General features: G+C 45.8%; 1 protein-coding gene across 1 annotated transcript; it reads right to left on the reverse strand.

The window, feature by feature from the left end:
- Positions 1-89: 89 nt before the first annotated feature.
- RPS4X (ribosomal protein S4 X-linked) lies at positions 90-18,673 on the reverse strand. Its single transcript, XM_069211850.1, has 7 exons — positions 18,582-18,673; positions 16,797-16,874; positions 16,339-16,519; positions 8,403-8,500; positions 7,141-7,312; positions 2,861-3,018; positions 90-252 (listed from the first exon to the last, which is right to left on the reverse strand). The coding sequence occupies exons 1-7, from the start codon at positions 18,582-18,584 to the stop codon at positions 151-153; spliced, it is 792 nt and encodes a 263-aa protein (XP_069067951.1). The 5' UTR covers positions 18,585-18,673; the 3' UTR covers positions 90-150.
- Positions 18,674-19,018: the final 345 nt, after the last annotated feature.

A 19,018-nucleotide genomic window follows, 5' to 3' on the forward strand; every position in this document is an offset into this window, starting at 1 on the left:
AAGGCCTTTGCCTTCTGTAGGTTTTATATTACCAATGTTTATTTACACCAAAAACTTGACGACCACAGAAAATGAGGAACTCGCCATGGTTACTGTTAAAGACTTTATTCCACAACTGCAAACATGTTTCCTCCAGAGTCCCCATCCAGCTCAGCCGCTAGTCTGCTTAGCTTGCAGTCTCTTGTCTCTTTCCTCAGCGATCGTGAGACGGATGCCCTTTCCACGGGGGAGGGAGATCCAGGGCTTGTTACCCTAAGGAACAATTATAAAACAAAGTTAAACAAGTGTTAGATAATAGCATTCTAGCAACGAAGTAAAAATTTTTTTATAAGAGAACAATCGAACCAAATACTAGCTCAGAAACTAAAAAGTAGGTAAAAATAAACTATGGTAAAGAGAACCACAGTATTGCTAAGCGGCAGAAAATAACTTTCTCAACCCGACCAGAAAGGAGCTGGGCAGGGCAAGCACACAGACCACGGAAGGTGGACGTAGAGGATATGGCAAGCACACAGACCACGGAAGATGACAGGGAGTCTATGGGAAGCACACAGACCACAGAAGGTAGACGGGAGAGGCTCTGGCAAGCACACAGACCACGGAAGATGACAGGGAGTCTATGGGAAGCGCACAGACCACGGAAGGTAGACGGGCGAGGCTCTGGCAAGCACACAGACCACGGAAGGTGACGGAGAGTCTATGGCAAGCACACAGAAGGTAGATGGGAGAGTCTATGGCAAGCACACAGACCACGGAAGGTGACAGGGAGAGGCTATGGCAAGCACACAGACCACGGAAGGTGACAGGGAGAGGCTATGGCAAGCACACAGACCACGGAAGATGACAGGGAGAGTCTACGGAAGGTGACAGGGAGAGGCTATGGCAAGCACACAGACCACGGAAGGTGACAGGGAGAGGCTATGGCAAGCACACAGACCACGGAAGATGACAGGGAGAGTCTATGGGAAGCACACAGACCACAGAAGGTAGACGGGAGAGGCTCTGGCAAGCACACAGACCACGGAAGACGACAGGGAGTCTATGGGAAGCACACAGACCACAGAAGGTAGACGGGCGAGGCTCTGGCAAGCACACAGACCACGGAAGGTGACGGAGAGTCTATGGCAAGCACACAGACCACAGAAGGTAGATGGGAGAGTCTATGGCAAGCACACAGACCACGGAAGGTGACAGGGAGAGGCTATGGCAAGCACACAGACCACGGAAGGTGACAGGGAGAGGCTATGGCAAGCACACAGACCACGGAAGGTGACAGGGAGAGGCTATGGCAAGCACACAGACCACGGAAGGTAAACGGGAGAGGCTATGGGAAGCACACAGACCACGGAAGGTAAACGGGAGAGGCTATGGGAAGCACAAAGACCACGGAAGGTAGACGGGAGAGGCTATGGCAAGCACACAGACCACGGAAGGTGACAGGGAGAGGCTATGGCAAGCACACAGACCACGGAAGGTAGACGGGAGTGGCTATGGCAAGCACACAGACCATGGAAGGTAGACGGGAGAGGCTATGGCAAGCAAACAGACCACAGAAGGTGACAGGGAGAGGCTATGGCAAGCACACAGACCACGGAAGGTGACAGGGAGAGGCTATGGCAAGCACACAGACCACGGAAGGTGACAGGGAGAGGCTATGGCTAGCACACAAACTGTGGTTGGAAGGGCTAGGACAAGCACACCAACAGTGGGTGGAAGGGGATCGAGCAAGACACAGACAATGGAGGGTGAGCAGGAGTGGGACGGGGTGGTACACAAAGGGCAGAGAGGCAGACGAGGGAGACTGCTGGAAAACACGCCTATTCGGAGTGCTTGAACGAAAAGAAAAATGAAGCACCAGAAAAAAAAAAAAAAAAAGGAGCAGTGGAGGGACAGTAGTGCGTTCATGCTCCTGGGGCGGCACAAATCAAATATAACAAAAGCTTATGGAAGCTGACGAATAAGTAAACAAATGAGTGACAGTGAAACCAAGCAACGATAAGCAATGACTACGGCCAGGCCCACTGTAAAGTAACATAGGTCCTGCAAGAGACAGTGCATGCACGGTCTTAAGCAAGAATTAAACAGGTAGGCTTTTGCTAAGATGTAGAGAAGCCACTCATTCTTTGAGAAGCCACCAGAATATAGTTACCAAAGGCAACGGTCTGATCAGGATGGTGCGTAATTGTGCAGATTAAAAGGACATGCAGGGATCAACCAAGGATAAACGATTAGGACCATAGTGAAATATTTTGATTGATCCCACATTTCACCAATCAGGCGCACTAGGGGCATTTTAACTTCGGATACGTACAAATTAGATATTTTATTAATGAGGCTTGATATATAAAACATATGTTACCATGCAAGTCCCTACAACATTACATTGCTACATTGTTAGACAGTTAGGTGAACACAGAACGAAGGCAGTAGCGGTACAGCAACTGACGAACATTCATTTTAGCATTTTGACATTGAGGGGGGGGGGGGGGCGAATGGAAAAAACAAATCTTTCTTTTTGAAGGGGAAGGGGGTGGATAAGTGAGGATGAGAGGTGCTATTAGGAAAATAAAGATGAGGGTATTCCAATGGGTGGAGTTAAGGTCACTACACAGCAAAAACTGGACAGTTTGGCTATGGGGAATGTGCTGCTCTGTTGGTTCACATGTTCTGGTCAAGCACCTGAGCACCGAGAAAGTTCTTTATAAAAAAAAAAAATGGACGCGGCCCAATTAGAGTCAACAGTGCATACTTTACTTCCAAGGTCAACGGGAAAATGTACTCGTCACTTAAATAAAACTAACGTTTGGCTGCAGGAATAGGGCCACGCAAAGCAGCTAATACTGACTTATTTTGTACTTACCTTGCCAATCACAAAAATGTTTGACAATCTGGTGGCAAAGGTATTGCCGTTAGCGTCCTTCACATGAACAACATCAAATGAGCCAGGATGCCTCTCTCTGTTGGTGATGATGCCAACTCGCCCCAAGTTAGCACCACCAATCACCATACACAGGTTTCCTAAAACACAAAAATACTTAAAGATTAATGTACAGTATCATGGTATTGCACAAAAGATGCCCAATGCACTTAATGAAATTAACACGTTTGGATAATGGCTTCACTTTGTATGTCAATTAGAAACAATACTGCCTGCAGACTATTCAACCATTGCCCACTGATCATGTTCCCCAGAAGCCCAACCCTGCCATCTCTCAAAAATGCACGTACCATGGTCTACTTGTCTGGCAGAAAAGCAACTCATACTCGCAAGATTCAACTAGTGTTCGATGAGCCATCGTCACTCCAGTAGTCTGACCTGAACACCTGCATACATATTCACCTACTTCTACCCCTTTCATTTTAAACTAATTTTAAGAGCGATTTAATAAACAGATCTATCCACATTGGCCATACAAACGTGATTTCAATGTATCCATGGTCAATCCCCAGCAAATGTTCTTGATCAGTCTTGGTTGCATCCGCTTCACACGTTATGCTTCACAGTTTACCCTAGTTAGACCGGTCCCAAATGTTCTCTTTAACTACAGCAACTAGGATAAACATTTTAAACCCAGCTCATGTTAGGTTCCCAACTCTGTTGCAAAACCGCCTACTCGTCCCAGGGGACCACCAAAACCTGCACAAGAAGCACTTGCAAAAGACGACACGAAGTTTGCTGCAAAATAAAATACAACAATGGGTCGGTCTTCCGAAATGCAAACGAAATCCATGCCGATGAAAGTACTAATAGTCCCATTAGACTGGGCTTAAACTTGTGTAACAGATTTATCGTTAATAAAATGCCCAGGGTTTTCTTACAGAGCAAAACTAAAGTGGCCAAGAGTCAGGCATTAAAAAAAAAAAAATAGAAAATATAGTTGTGCTAGTTTCAAACATACTTCTGCAATGGTGATGTGTACTGAAACACTTGAGACACGAATAAAGCCGCTGCACATTTAAGAATAAGAGCCTCACAGGGGTAGTGGCAAGGAAGTGCCAGTGTGTAAGGGAAATGGTGAATCAATATTAAAAATGCCATCCCTTTCGAGCAAAAGGGACAACTAGGCTGGCTGGAAAAGTCTTCCAACATCCCTAAATTAAATGCTTAGGAGTCCAATGGGCCTGCGTGCTGGCTAAGAAGGCTCACCAGCTGTAGGCAACCAAAACTGGATCTCCTGTCATCCTATTCTGTGCGTGGGAAGAGGAGCCAATTCAGAAGGAGTTTGGTGAGGGGGCCAAAGGCATCCAACTGACAGGCAACAGAAGACAGAGGCACAACACATCCTGGAAAGGAAACGTTAGTGCGTGAGGTAACCAAAACACCAAGTGGGTTACAGGGGACAGGAGTACAGCATGGCTATTAAAGTGGAACAAGGTACAAGACAGATGAGAGCTAGACAGCAGCATGATGAAATAAGCAAGTGAAATGTGGTAGATGCTAAAGGGGAGCAGGTCATAGGAACTTGGCAGAGGCACAAGCTGAATCAGAGCACAACATGTACAAGACTGCTAGAAAGAGATACGGCAGATGGGAACGAAACACTAGGCAGTGAGTGAGACACGCTCAGTAAAAAGGGGCGAATGCAAGAAATGGGTGAGAAGTGACACCTCAGTCAGCAAGGGAAAGGAAAATGTCACTTACCCAGTGTACATCTGTTCGTGGCATGAGTCGCTGCAGATTCACATGCTGTGCACAGTCCGCCGTCTGGTGTTGGGCCAGACGGCGGACTGTGCACAGCATGTGTATCTGCAGCTACACATGCCATCGAACGGAAAATGTCACTTACCCAGTGTACATCTGTTCGTGGCATGAGTCGCTGCAGATTCACATGCTGTGCACAGTCCGCCGTCTGGCCCAACACCAGACGGCGGACTGTGCACAGCATGTGTATCTGCAGCTACACATGCCATCGAACATATGGATACTGAATTCCTACACTTGGGAGACCCAAGGGAATGGGGTATAATATGGGCCCACTTGCCAAGCAAACACAGTCTTGTAGGTAAACAAATGGACATGAAGGTACTGCAGATTGTGAAAATATGTTTCTACTATGTTTGCTTCAGGTCTTAATAGACACAGATAGGCCCCAGGCCTCTTTGGATTTAAACCAAGGGGACAACCTTGAGTTCCTGTGCAGGCCAGGCAGCACAGGCTTTAATAGTGTCTAGACTAGAGGAGCAGGTCAATGAATAACTGGATTCACCTACCCAACCTAATGTTTTCCTCTACCCCACACGGCACGAGGGAGCACGGTGCCGACAAGAACAAACACTGCGTTTACAATAAACAGGTAGTGCGCATAGGCTTTCACATTTCATTAAAGATCATCCTACTCGAGGGCAGAAGGCGGGTTGCACTTACCACGCTGCATCATCCGGTAGCAATGGGTGGACTGGGCGCCCCAAACTTTGAGCTCTATTCTGCGGCCGCACAGCTGCAGTGGATCTTAAATTGGCTCCATAGACCTAGGTCGGCAGAAACTATATGGTTGCAATCCCGACTCCAAGGCGCTCCCATACTAGTTTGGTTGTTGGATAAGCAGACTAAAAGCACATGCACAAACCCGTTGATAGTGGCACACACATATTGGAAGAAGTATATCCAAAAGGGAGTTAAACTCACCACTCCTCCCGCTGGATCGGCTCCAGATGCGGGTATAAGTGCAGTAGGAGACTGTTTCGAGGAAGGAAAATTAATGACCTTCGAAGCTATACAGGCCCTTACAGAGATCAATCCGGGGCAATTCTTGGCATATCACGCGATATGCCATGCAATCAGGAAAACGTGGGCATCTGGCAACGTAGAGCCTGATATCTCAGTCATCCTGCACCACATGCTGAACTGGGACCCCCAAGGAAAAGCAGTCTCAAGCCTTTATAAACTTCTGAACAGACCCCCGGAAGATAACCTGCAGAAAGCTAGGGAGAGGTGGAACATCGTATTGCCCATTCCGATCTCAGGGACAGATCGGCCAAAAGCTCTGTGCCACACACGTGAGGTCTCAAGAAACCCCAGATTCCAAATACACAGTTCAATTATCTACATCAGACATACCTGGCGCCGGCCAGGATTAAACGCATGTTCCCCGGGTCGGACCCAGCCTGTCCCAGATGTAAAACACCAGCAGCACAGTTCTATCACATGGTCTGGGAGTGCCCGCGGTTACGGGGTGAATGGGAAGGGTTGGTCACAGCCTTAGCGGAAATCACGGGGCTCAACTTGGACAAGAATCCCAAATCCTGTCTACTCGGATTAAGGACAAGGACGAAAAGAAATAAACACTTGCACAGGTTTGTAGATCTAGCGTATGTAATGTACAAAAGATTGATAGCAATGAACTGGAAGGCTCGCAATGCGCCTGACTTAAAAGTCTGGCTTGCTCTCACGCTACGTTGGGCTTGAGCTGAGCATCAGGTATTAACAAATTTAGCTCGTAGGGGACTGCGACAGGCGGGCTGCGAGGCCTGGGGAGTCTTAGTGTCTAGGCTAGAAGCCAAAAATGATATAAGACCCCCCTGAATCACAGACCGCTGCATCCACCTGGAAGGCTGCGGGCCCCGCCCCCGGCAGAAAGGCAATACTACACTTGGGGACGCATACATATCCATCATCAATGCCTCGCCAACACTGATAGCTTAGCAGCCCCCCCCCCCCCCCCATGCATGCATGCCACAGCACCAAAAGGCCTGCATACTCAACCAATAGACACCAGCGCTAAGATCTATTGTGCCATATCCCTCCACCTTGCCCCCCCCCCCCCCGTTTCCTCTGTCCCCCGTCCTCACCCGTGTGGACACGAGGGCCCCTGTCACCAGTGGCAATAGAACCACATTGCAACTGAACGCTTCGCCCTACGTGGCGGCAACCTCGGTAGTGATGGGAAGAGTTAGCGGACCGGGAAGTGCACACAAGTTCTTAGAAGTTTGTTATATATATTGACCTTAATATGGGAGAGCCAGACGACAGACTGTAACCAATGACAAATTGCTATCAATGACTTTGTATGCCAGAAAATGTATGGCTTTCGTTTTGAAAAATCAATAAAAACATGTTAAAAAAAAAAAAAAAAAGAAGATCTTCCTACTCAGAAAAGGCAGACATTTGAAAGTAATATGCAGATTGCAACCAAGCATTACCGGTGTCAAACTTGATGAAGTCTGTGATTTTGCCAGTTTCCAGATCAATCTGCACAGTGTCGTTCACCTTGATGAGAGGGTCAGGGTAGCGGATGGTGCGGGCATCGTGTGTTACCAGGTGGGGGATTCCCTTGGTCCCTACAAAGATCTTCCTCACCTTGCACAGCTTGTACTGTGGGAGATGGGATGAAAACAGGTGGTCAGCCACAAACGGTAAATCAATCGATTACGTTTGTTTTTATATTTATAAAAACACAGAAAAAAAACGAAAGGAAAAGCTGTCTCCTCGGACATACAGTATTTCTATTCAATTCAAAAGCCAATAACCCCATTGCTTTTTCCTTCTAAATTATGCCATGGTCTGAAACCTGTACTGTTTCTTTGGTACAAAAGTTCAAGCACACAACAAAATAGGCATACCGCCGTCGAAACAAATCCACCCCATTCTGCAGTCTTTTGCCTAAACAGCACAAGCCACACGCATGCGCCCCTGTAGTAAGCTTCCTTGATTTCCGACTTTAAAAAAGTGCATGGCATAGAGCAGTGGTTTCCAGCCTGTTGTCTGGGGACCGGTGCGTCCGCGAAGCCTCCTCAGGGGGCCCGGGACTGCTCAGAAAATTAAATATTATGAACAGATTAGGTCCCCAGTTTTCAGTAATGACTCCGTAATGAGTCCCGTCATTCCAATAAAGATTCAGTGGGGATCTCCGGGTTCCAGTAATGATAAAGTGGGGGTCCACAGAAGTCAAAAGGTTGGGAACCATACTATAGCGGTCACACAGATGGCACCATTTTAACAATGCAGTACAGCCTACACTCATCTAGAACTCCAAACAGATCAAAAGCACGACAGACAATACATCTCAACCAGTTGACGTAACCTTAATCAACCTCTGGTCATTGCCATGCTGAGCATAAACGCAAATTACTGGCTGTGAAACAACGTAATATTTAGATGTCCGCAGACAAACGATGCGCAGGAAGCTTTGCAGTATTGTGTCCAACAAATGCTTAAGCACAATACCAAAGGATCAAATGCTGGTTTGAAAATCTTCCTAAATGGAAGACCAAGCTTAGCTCTTCTACTGTGTAGCAGGATAGTTGTTTCCAAGTAGGTAAACCATTCTGTGCAAACAGATTTAAGGACCCTCTATAGAAGAATCAAGTAAAACGAGCTGAACAGAGCTTACAACATTTAAAAGTGAATGCCAGCATGGTGCAGTAAAATGAGACTCTGCACTTCAATAATTATCTACACTCACCTTGGCTTCCTCAGCTGTAATACGGTGAACTGCGAAACGCCCCTTGGTGTCATATACTAGACGGAAGTGCTCTCCAGTCTTCTCTATACTGATGACATCTGAGAAGGAATGGGGAAGGCAGATAGAAATAACGTCATTAAACTACTACAAACACGCGATTCTAAACCATTTTCATTATGCATCTGTGATTCAATGGTGGTGTATTATATGTTGTGGTTGTGTGACCTCACCATGTAATATACCACCAACCTCTTTAGGACCAGTCAGGTTTCGTTTGTTAAACCGGTTAGCTCAAATTTGGGCAGCTGTGGCTCTGAGCAGTAGGGCCTGCATAAAAGAAGTGAAAAGCACTGAAACAGTACCAAAAATAACAAAGAGAAACAAAGGGGAAACTCATGAAATCCCAAATCAGTCTTTTTATAAGAATTGACACACTAGAGCGAAAAAGATCAACCGGAGGGTTCTGGAGATACAGAATTTACAACATATAGTAAAAAAAACACTAACAGCGAACAAGCATTGGCAAATTAAACAAATTTGACACTTGGAAACCTCTTCAAGAAAAAAACGTTGGTTTAAGTATCAATGCTGAGTTACTTTAGGTTACCAACCAAAGCAGGAAGCCTGTCAGGGAACTAGCAAGATACACAGAAGCAGTTATCTCCTCCAGAAAACCAGTCCAGTTCAGTTCCAACATCACTGGCTCTTTGCCACTGACTTCTATGGAGTGGTCCTGATGCCAGGGATAAAGGATGTTCAACATGCAATGTATTTAATGGGGGACTTCCTAGGAATAGGCCTTGAGCCGCAGGCTTGGTGAGGAGATCCTGGCCACAGGGGTCAACATCCCTCAAAGTAATCTCGAGATAGGCAGAAGTCCAGTTGCTTGGGACACCAGTTTTCTTTTTTAGGAGGAACTTTCCCTCGGGGCGACCTAGCTGCTCTCAGACAACTTTCCAGAGTCCAGAGGGCTCAAGAGAAACTTTGAGTGTCTCACATGGTACCTTAGGCTGCAAGGCAGCGATTCAGGAATCTGGGCTACCAACTCACCTCAGCAGGCTTTCTCAGCTGTAGTGGCCCGGTGCTGCGTACAAGGTTACCCCTTGGGGGTCTTTTGTTGCAGCTGGGCTCAAGAGTCTACTTCTCCATGCTAGCGACAAGGTAAAGCAGGAGCAGTCTAGGTCTGTGCAGCCTCTGTTCGCCAGGTCCTTGGTGCAACAGGGCAGTCCTTCGATCCTCTTCTTCAGTCTAAAAGATCTGGGTTCTAAGTGCCAGAGATGCCAGTTTTAGTCCCAGAAAATGCTCTCAGGGGAGGCTATGCTTTCCAGCCAAGTGGCTACTGGGATCTCTCCCTCCTGATGACTATTTCCTGTGAGGAGTGGCATCTAGCTTTCCCAAAAGGGCTCAGTCTGCCCACTCTCAAGATGGCAGAACCACTCACTAAGGATGTAGAACTGCCTAGCTCAGACCACAGATGGAGCTACACGCCTCTGAAAAAACAGAATGACAACTGGTTTCCCCTGTCTGTCCCGAGTGCCAGCCTATCTACCTAAACAAAGCAGCCCTTTCCCAAGTGTTCGCCATTTACCCTTCAAAGGCACCTTCCCCTTTGAAGCCTGATTTTTTGGGCCAGCACCCACGTGGTTTCCTGCCAGGGAGAAGTACCACCTCTCACGAATCAGGCTTCTACTGTGTTCTTTCCTGGGAGTCGGTTACACTTCCCCAGGAGGGCAGAAAGCTCTCAAGGAGACACCACATATGCAAAAATGAATGGCACATGAAACTTTGGGCAAAAAGTAGCAAATTAGCAAAGGTTGCACACAGGAACAAGTTACATTGATTTCGACTTTGGACATCAAGTCAGGCTTAATGTAAGAAGTTGATAACTTACAGTACGAACTTTAGTCCCAGACAGATGTTAGCAAGGTGAGGTGTTTGCCTGTAATTCTGCAATCACCAATGGAACTACCAGCCTTTTCCACGGAAAACAATTGCTAGTTTTTATATTTGGAACATGTAAAAAGTACATGGTCCACTTTCTAACAAACACCACCCTGCCTTAGAGCTTGATAGGCCTACATTAGAGATGATTTAACATTAAAAAGTGAGGATTGGGCTTTACCAGTGCTTTAAATAGCAGTCAAATTAGCAGTTTTAGAACCACCCTTCCAGGGGCAATCTGGGAGCCTGTTTTACCTTTGCCACCCCAAGGGTGGCACAATCAGTGCTGCATTCCCTGGCGTGACCCTTTAACTTATAGACCCCGAGTGCCATATACTAGGGACTTACAAGTAAGTTATCTAATGCCAACTGGGTACAAGCCAATCAAAATCACAGTTTAAGGTCAGTGTGACCTGGTTATTAGACCTCCATGCATTCAAGTCACAAAACCAGCAGCATCAGTCAAAAACTTTGAGGGTGACCATACAAAAGAGGCATTTCCTCAAAACGATCATCATCCACTCTACTCTCTAGATCTCTATTAATTCTAGTACCACGAGATGTCAACCAGTGTAATAACATACCAAACGTTAAAAGCATGCTATTCAATTCACAATTAACCTTAAACATGCTGACCTCAGGGCACTAGACTAGGCAAAACTTTGTGTCTGCTCGCTGTCTGAGTTCTTATCGCCCATGCTACCTCCCCTGAGAAACCTGTTACTGTCTGCCACCTAGAGTCAAATACAGAAAGGGTTGTACTAGGCAGTTTGTAGGGCCATAGGGTGACAAATCATGGTCGAGACCCAGTAGCCCTCGTCTGCCCTGTACCTATTCATCTCAAGAGTCACTCGCACAACTCCACACATCCAAATAAAATTCCTGGCATGATTCTTACCAGATATATTAACTCAATGCTCTTCTAGATTCAATCCATCACTCTATGACAGTGCATTCTTAGATACAGATCAATAGCTTCATGGCCAGTCTGTGCCCCTACTCCAGTTTACAAAATGAATCGCTCACAATTGACTTCATATACAAAATCCACAGCCCCGTGGTTTGAAATATTCCATGACATGAGATACATTTAATGTTCCTCCAAAACATGTGGCCACAGCTCGCCTTCTGAAGAAGCATAAATGTACTACTCTCCTATGACAATATGGATGGTGCATCACTATCTGTTTTATGACGGCTCAAATTCAAAAATAAAGTTTTCGTAAAAAAAGAAAAAAAGTTCCTCCAAAGCATGCTCTTAAAACGGTGTCTTCGGCAGACATTCCCCCAGCTCCCTCCACCCACAACCCTGGTTGTTGCATGTTAGCGTCCCTCTAAAAAAGCTAGAGTAGTTTCTCTCACCAAGTTTTACTAAATATACATGCAAAATCAGTAACGGGCATAGCACGACTGTCGATTCCAGATACGTGTTTTTTTTTTTTTTTTTTTTAAAGAAATGTGGCGACAAACCTCAACCATTTGGCTCAGTAACCAGAGACAATTGAAATAAGTGAGCATAAGCCACTCCCTGCTCACTCATCTCAAGGAACACTGCTGGCACACGAGTCTGAAACATACTTGCTTCCCGATTTCACAGAGCTCAAACCTATAATAGAATTAAAAAACGCTGGTCTTGCCCGCCATCTGTTTTTTTAATTTCACAGAACATTTAAACCTCTCAAATTTTCCTCTGCTTACTTCCCTTTTCAGATACTCACTTGCTTCTGGTACCTACCCACTCTGCTTCAAATTTGCACTAGTAATTCCTCTTGAAAGAACACAATCATTAATAGTTCCCCCTCTCTGCTAACTTTCTTGTTCAGTATTGGTACCTTAACCTGCTCAGTCATGTACAATCAATCTTTTAAGCACTCCCTTTTGAAGTAGAAGTCACATGCAATCAGTTTCGTTACCACAGCTCATCACAATCATCCATCCTTATACTACACCTAGCCACCATATTTCATTCCGTACATAGTTACTTGCTACTACCATCCGATCCCTCGGTTCTGCACCCTAACAGTTTTGGTTTTATTAATTTTTAAACAATGTCCCGGGGATCCTAGAAGTCTTCTTGAATTCTTTAATCTCCACCCACTGCTCAAGGTTTATGTCTGGGTCCACTCCAATGCGCTTTACACACCACTGCCACTGATGGATTACATCTTATCCTTTAATTTCTCTGTTAACATTTTTCTTTGTCAACCTTTTCACCCCTTGAACAGTCACGCGGAACAGATCCTCTCCACTATGGTTCAGTGGACAGCACTAGGATACTTCAATCTAAACTTTTCCAAAGCAATGCCCATTCTGTCAATCCAGCATACTACTTCTTAACTTCCCAGACACATTCACAGGTCCAAGTGTTGAATATATCAACCACAACAGATAAACAACACTTATAGCCCCTAGACTACAGTCATAGGATCCTTGACAGAGGAGACATAGCAGTCCTTTATCTCCTGGAACTCTTTGCAGCATTTAACAGACTTCATACAGATCCTTCTTAACAGACAACACGAAATGTCTCAATGTTCGTCGCTCAGCTCCTTTCATTCATTCATTCATATTTATAAAGCGCGCTGCTCACCCGTAAGGGTCTCAAGGCGCTGGGTTGGGGGAGGGGGACAGTGCTCAAAGAGCAAGGTCTTGAGCTGCCTCCTGAAGGAGAGGTGGTCAGGTATGGTGCGACCTCTAATGCTAACCTCTAATGCATACACACATCACCATCCTCTCCTACGCTTAGAACACCCAACTTATACATTCCAATCCCCAACAAAAAAAAACCAAACTAGAAAGGTGGTCATGGTCTGCATAACCAAAGTAGTTAACTAGGTGAAAGCAAACACCAAGCTCAACACAAGACAGAAGTAGCGACCTTCAGCAAGAACATCTCAACAGGGGATTTCAACTGGTGGCCAGCCCAACTGTGCCACACCCAGCACCCATGCCAGAAACCTTGGAATAATCACCAACAGCAACCTGGACATAACCACACAAGTCAGCGCCATCACTGCATCCTGCTTCCACACCCTGAAAATCCTAAGGTAGACCAACTGGCTGCCAAGCAACACTAGCAGAACCATCACCCATGCTCTAATCACCAGCAAGTTGAATTTAGATCACAGGAACACTATCCAGGATCACCAAGACAGTCACTAGAAGACTATAAAGCATCCAGAACTCGCTGCCAGGCTCACCCTCACTCACACCACCACACACCTCAGGGAGGCTCCACTGGCTCAAGAAGCACAAACATGCCTACTTCAAACTTCTTACAAACACACACATTCAAGGCAACACACACCTTAAGCCTCAACCTATCTGAACAGTCTCCATCTCCTGCCATCAACCACCAAGACACCTCTACTCAAATCTTACCAAAACACATCCAATGCATAAACAGAACCAGATCAGGAAGGGCGTTCTCCTTTATAGCTCCTAAAGAGTGGAAAGCCCTCCAATTCCAAATCAGAGCCTCTGCCTTTTACCTTAAATTCTGCAAGAGCTGAAGACTTGGCTTTTCAATTAACCCACCTATCATAGGCAGGGCTTGGCACACACACCTGCTCAGCTTTTAGGATACCCTTGCAGGTGAAGTGCACTTTACAAATACACAATCTTAACCCAAAGCCAAATCATCAATAAAGTAACTTGTTCGCTAAATTGCATTACGACATCAGGCTCCCCGTGGGCCTCCCTCATTTTTGTTGCCCCACTGGAAAATGGTCTTAAACTTTGCTACAAGAACTCTATGCAACCCTTCCGAACCGCACATACCCCTCTTCCCATCACCAACAGGCTGGATGTCTACAAAATCAGGCCACTTTAAAAATTGAAACTTTGTATTTAAAAAGTTACTCATATCTTAACATCCAAGATATCTTTCTTCCACCATGTCTAGTTTAACCCAACCTGTAAACCAGGCCCTTCAAAGCATTATCTGCTGACTTTACCCAGAGCCCTGTGCTTCATCTATAATCTGCTCGTATGTACCAGGGACTATCAAATGGAATTCACTCCTACCATCTGCCGAGTTGTCATCCAGCAAAACAGCCCTCACAAAAAATAAAATAAAAAATAAAAAAAAACACCTTCTGTCACTGGAATACCTGTGATTCAGTATTCAGACGACATGCTTACACACTACAAATGTAGATTTCAGGATTTTTTTTTTTTTGGGTTGAGCACCCAAGTGCTTTGACCTGTTGTAAGTATTGCGGGCTTTTAACCACGCCCAATCACTTTCACTCGTTTGTGAGCTTGCCTTTCTAAAATCCTTTACCATCATTGGTAAATGTTTTACGTTTGTCCCTTCCTGGGGCGGTTTTGTTACCGTCTTGAAGGCTGCCGCCATTACATGGATAACTGTACGACTGCAGATACATTTGACTGTGAGCAAACTTCTTTTTGTGTCTCCTTCACGCTCATGCCGGCCATAGCGCTTTGAATCAGCTTGCTTATGTCAATAATTTTACTTTTAATTTTCAATTTATGTGGCAAGAAAAGTGCAGTTAGGAATTTACAAAGCTAATAGCTCCAACTCAAGCAAATTTGAGACACTGCAAATGTTTGTTTTTGGTCGCAAGTACTTACACATAGGATTGCTGTTATGAGCATATTTCATTAGCTGACCATGCGTCACTTACACCGTCAATTAACCCCACGTATACATTAAGGGGCATATTTATACTCTGCGCCGAATGTGCGTCAAAATTTGATTTGACGCAAACCTTGCCCCATATTTAAACACTGACGCCCAACCCCGCGGACGGCAAAATTCAACCATGCGTCATATTTTTGGGAGCGAGAAACTGCCTTGCGTTAATGATATGCAAGGTAGGCGTCCCCGCCCAAAAAATGACTTTAAGGCCGGTGCGCCTTATTTATACCCCAGCATCATTTTGACGCACAGGGGGGATGGGACTTAAAAAACGGCGCACAGCCTGTTGTGTGCCGTTTTTTCAACGCTTACGTCAGGGTAGGCGTTAAGGGATGTGTGGGCTCAGAAGGAGTCCAGAGGTGCCCTCCACTGCCACCCTCGACCACCCCTGGAGGACACCCATGGACGGGGAGACCCATCCCAGGTAAGTAAAAGTAAGTATTTTCCAACATTTTTTTTAAAGCGGCATAGGGGGGCCTAATTTGGGCCCCCCTACATGCCACTATGCCCAATGGCCATGCCCCGGGGACATTAGTCCCCGGGGCATGGCCATTGGGCAAGGAGGCATGACTCCTGTCTTTGCTAAGACAGGAGTCATGTCAATGGGGATTGAGCTTAAAAAAAAAAAATGGCCTAAGTCCGGTTTGAGACATGATTTTTGCCTCAGACCTGACCTGCACCATTTTTTGACGCTTAACCCCCATTTTCCCCTACGCCAGCGCTGCTTGGTGTTGGTCTTTTTTTTTTTACTCAGACCAGTCCACAGCGCCGGCTAACGGCATTCCTTAAATAGCCGGCGGTAAAAGTTTTGACGCACAACTTCGTTGACGCAGTTGTGCGTCAAAAAGTATAAATATGCCCCTAAACCTTTTAGGTTAGCCAGCCTCTCACCCTGCAAACTATGTACCGGCAACATTGCACTTTAAAATATATACCAGAGTTGCTAAATAAATGAAGCATATGGCCCTAAGGACAACCCTGTGTGTCTAGCAGTATTGGGTAAAATGCAGACCGCCACAGCGAAAGGAGAAACCCCATGCTAACTTATGATTCTGGTTGTGTATTTGCATGTTTTTGTGATCATGCAAAGTAGCTGCCTTCAGCCTCACCCAGAAATGGTTGGAGGATGGTTTAACGGAATGATGCCAAATCTCGTTGTGGATAAGCACGCTTGTTTCAGCCCAATAACTGCCGGTGACAATGCAGTGGCTAAGGAATCGCAAAATAAGCCTGTCATTGTACCTTTTAATCCCAGAACCCATTTGAGGAGTGACCTAGAAGTAGCCACGTTTGCATTTCAGGGGTGTTCATTAATGTTTCGTTCACACTCACCCATAAATCCAGCTGGGTAAGTGATGTCAGTTCGGACCTTGCCGTCAATTCGGATGAACCGCTGCATGCAAATCTTTTTGACCTCATCTCCCGTTAAGGCATACTTCAGTCGGTTCCTGAGAAAGATTATCAAGGGTAGGCACTCCCTCAACTTGTGGGGACCAGTTGACGGACGGGGAGCCTTAAAAGGAAAAAATGCGATTAACTCTCACTACTACACAAGACCAGTACATTCAAAATATGTTAACGTAGACAAGAAACTTCTACTGGAATACAGCTTTCTCGCCTAGATTGTTAAAGCAGCTCAGGCTCATTCATCAGCGTATCTAGTACAATGAGCTGTTTTGTGTCTGCAATTTGCCTAAACGTCTGTCTTCTAAAAGAACCATTGCAGAAAGCAGTGATTGAGAAGTCTGGTAATCGAAAAGTAACGCTGCTTAAAAAATAGGGTTACTTACAAAAACACCCGTCAGTTTATCAAGCATCCAGTGCTTTGGAGCTGCAACGCGCTTCAAATGCTTCTTGGGTCCTCGAGCCTGAAAGAAACAGATGTATTACAGACAACCATATCAAGTCAATTTCAAAAACGGCTGAAAAGTAACAATTAACCATGAGAAAGCAATCGCATTTATTGCAAGCATGCACACTGGAGAGAACTCCAAACTGTAAGAGTCAGGATTCTAATGCAAAAATGTTATTTATTCCCAAATTGAGAAGTGTTTTGAACGAGACGACCGACCAGAACAATCCAAGCTATACAATAAGGCTGCCTATAATTGATCTACACTGGAAGAATTTTTTAAGCCAGCAAATCCACCTAAAAGTGTTGGCTTATAACACGTATTCGGACACGGGACCAACGGGGTTCTAGCCACATTAAGTTCAAATACATGACTTTATAGTGGATAAGAAACACGAATGGGGAAAGTCAACTTGAATTAATTATTTTGTAAATGAGGGGAAAACAATCATGCATGCCAGCTTTGTGGACTTGTATATACTACCAGATTCCTCTAATGTTTCCCTTTGCAACACAAGAAGAATGAAGTAATCTGCACAAGCTCAAGTATAGCAATGCCTTAAACCCTGTAAAGGTGGGCAGGATAATCGCAATTTATCCACGCTTTTGCCTAATGCGACCACTAGAAAGCTACTCGATGACATCCTTCACAAGGTTCAACAATATGCCTTATCCTCGTTAGGGCCATAACCATTCATCCTCAATCTACTAAAGGCTATTACAAACATGTCAGTTGTGTTTTGAAAGCCTAGCGATGTCCCAATCGCGACACAAACATGTCAATGTGAAGGCTTGAGAAAGCAGAACAAGGGCAGCACGTGGGGTTCATTTAAAAAAGCATTTTGGCAAAGTGGTACTTTTCTGCGTACTCAAACAAGCGTTCGTGAATCAGCTCCGAAACGTCTCCAACAAGCACAAAGACAAGTTTTGCAAACAGCTCAAAATGCAATTAGGAGCACGTAAAACGTGCAACTTCAAGAGCACTATAATATACATAGTGTTTTGAATGGGATGATGCCATGAGCAACCGGGGAACAGCACCTACAAGCATTCACTTCCGGGGGTTCCAACCCAGCTAAAACCCAAGACGGACAGCGAATAAAGACCAGCACGCTCAGATGTGTCATTTCCAAGTTGACCCGTGGGTGGTGTTACCATTTGTCAATGCAATTCGTTTTACAGCCTTGCACGCCGGGGCGTTTGGCAAAGCCATGCTGCAGTTCCCACACGCAAATGAAAAAATCTGAACCTCAAATGACATACAGGGCTTTCCTACTCTTGTCTCTAACTCACATGAACCAGGACCAACTGCTGACGCCTCCTACAAATAGGCTACGAGCCGCCCGACACCAAACTCTCCGGCACATCAGTGGTGGTCCGTCCCTCGCACTTCTTGGGAGATTCACTACACTAAGCAATGGACTTTACTTGCAAGCAGGGTCGAGCCTCGCCAGCACCAATGTCTGATGAGAAAGCGGCGGACGGCAACCCAAAGCCGGACTCAATCCGTGTACCGATCCCAAATGCACCCAACAGTCCTCCAAAGTTCGGACGCTAAGGTCCCTCCCCGACCAAACATTGCACAAATATCGAGGGCTGGGGGCTCCTCTACTGTCTCACGTCTGCTGCGGCCGCTGTAAGAGCAGGCAGCACCGCTCAAAGGGTAGGATGGACTTAGATTAAAACAGCTTTTCGAAGCACAAATACAGCGTATTCCTCTCACCATGGCTGCGTCTACAGGGAAAAGGGCCCCCTCCTTCCGGTCCGCTGCTGATAACGCTCCCCGGCCTACGGCAAGCCGGAAAGGACCTACGAGAAATGCATGCGGTGTTTGCAAACACCGTCCTCTGGCGGTGGAGGACTGAACTGTTTAGCTTACGTTAAAGGTGAATGCAATTTACACTAACTCCCGCACTTGTCTCACTTCAGTTAGTTACTTTGACATGTTAGTACAGTTGCTATCATAGTAGCCTGCATAAATCATACAATACGTGCACCTTTGGTAGTGGATAAAATTGACCGCTTTTAGGCCCATATTTATACTTTTTGACGCTAAACTGCGCTAACGCAGTTTAGCGTCAAAAAGTTTTGCGCCGGCTAACGCCATTCTGCAGCGCCATGCGGGCGCCGTATTTATTGAATGGCGTTAGCCGGCGCAAG

This window comes from Pleurodeles waltl, chromosome 10 (assembly GCF_031143425.1).
Source record: "Pleurodeles waltl isolate 20211129_DDA chromosome 10, aPleWal1.hap1.20221129, whole genome shotgun sequence".
NCBI classification, from domain to species: Eukaryota; Metazoa; Chordata; class Amphibia; order Caudata; family Salamandridae; genus Pleurodeles; species Pleurodeles waltl.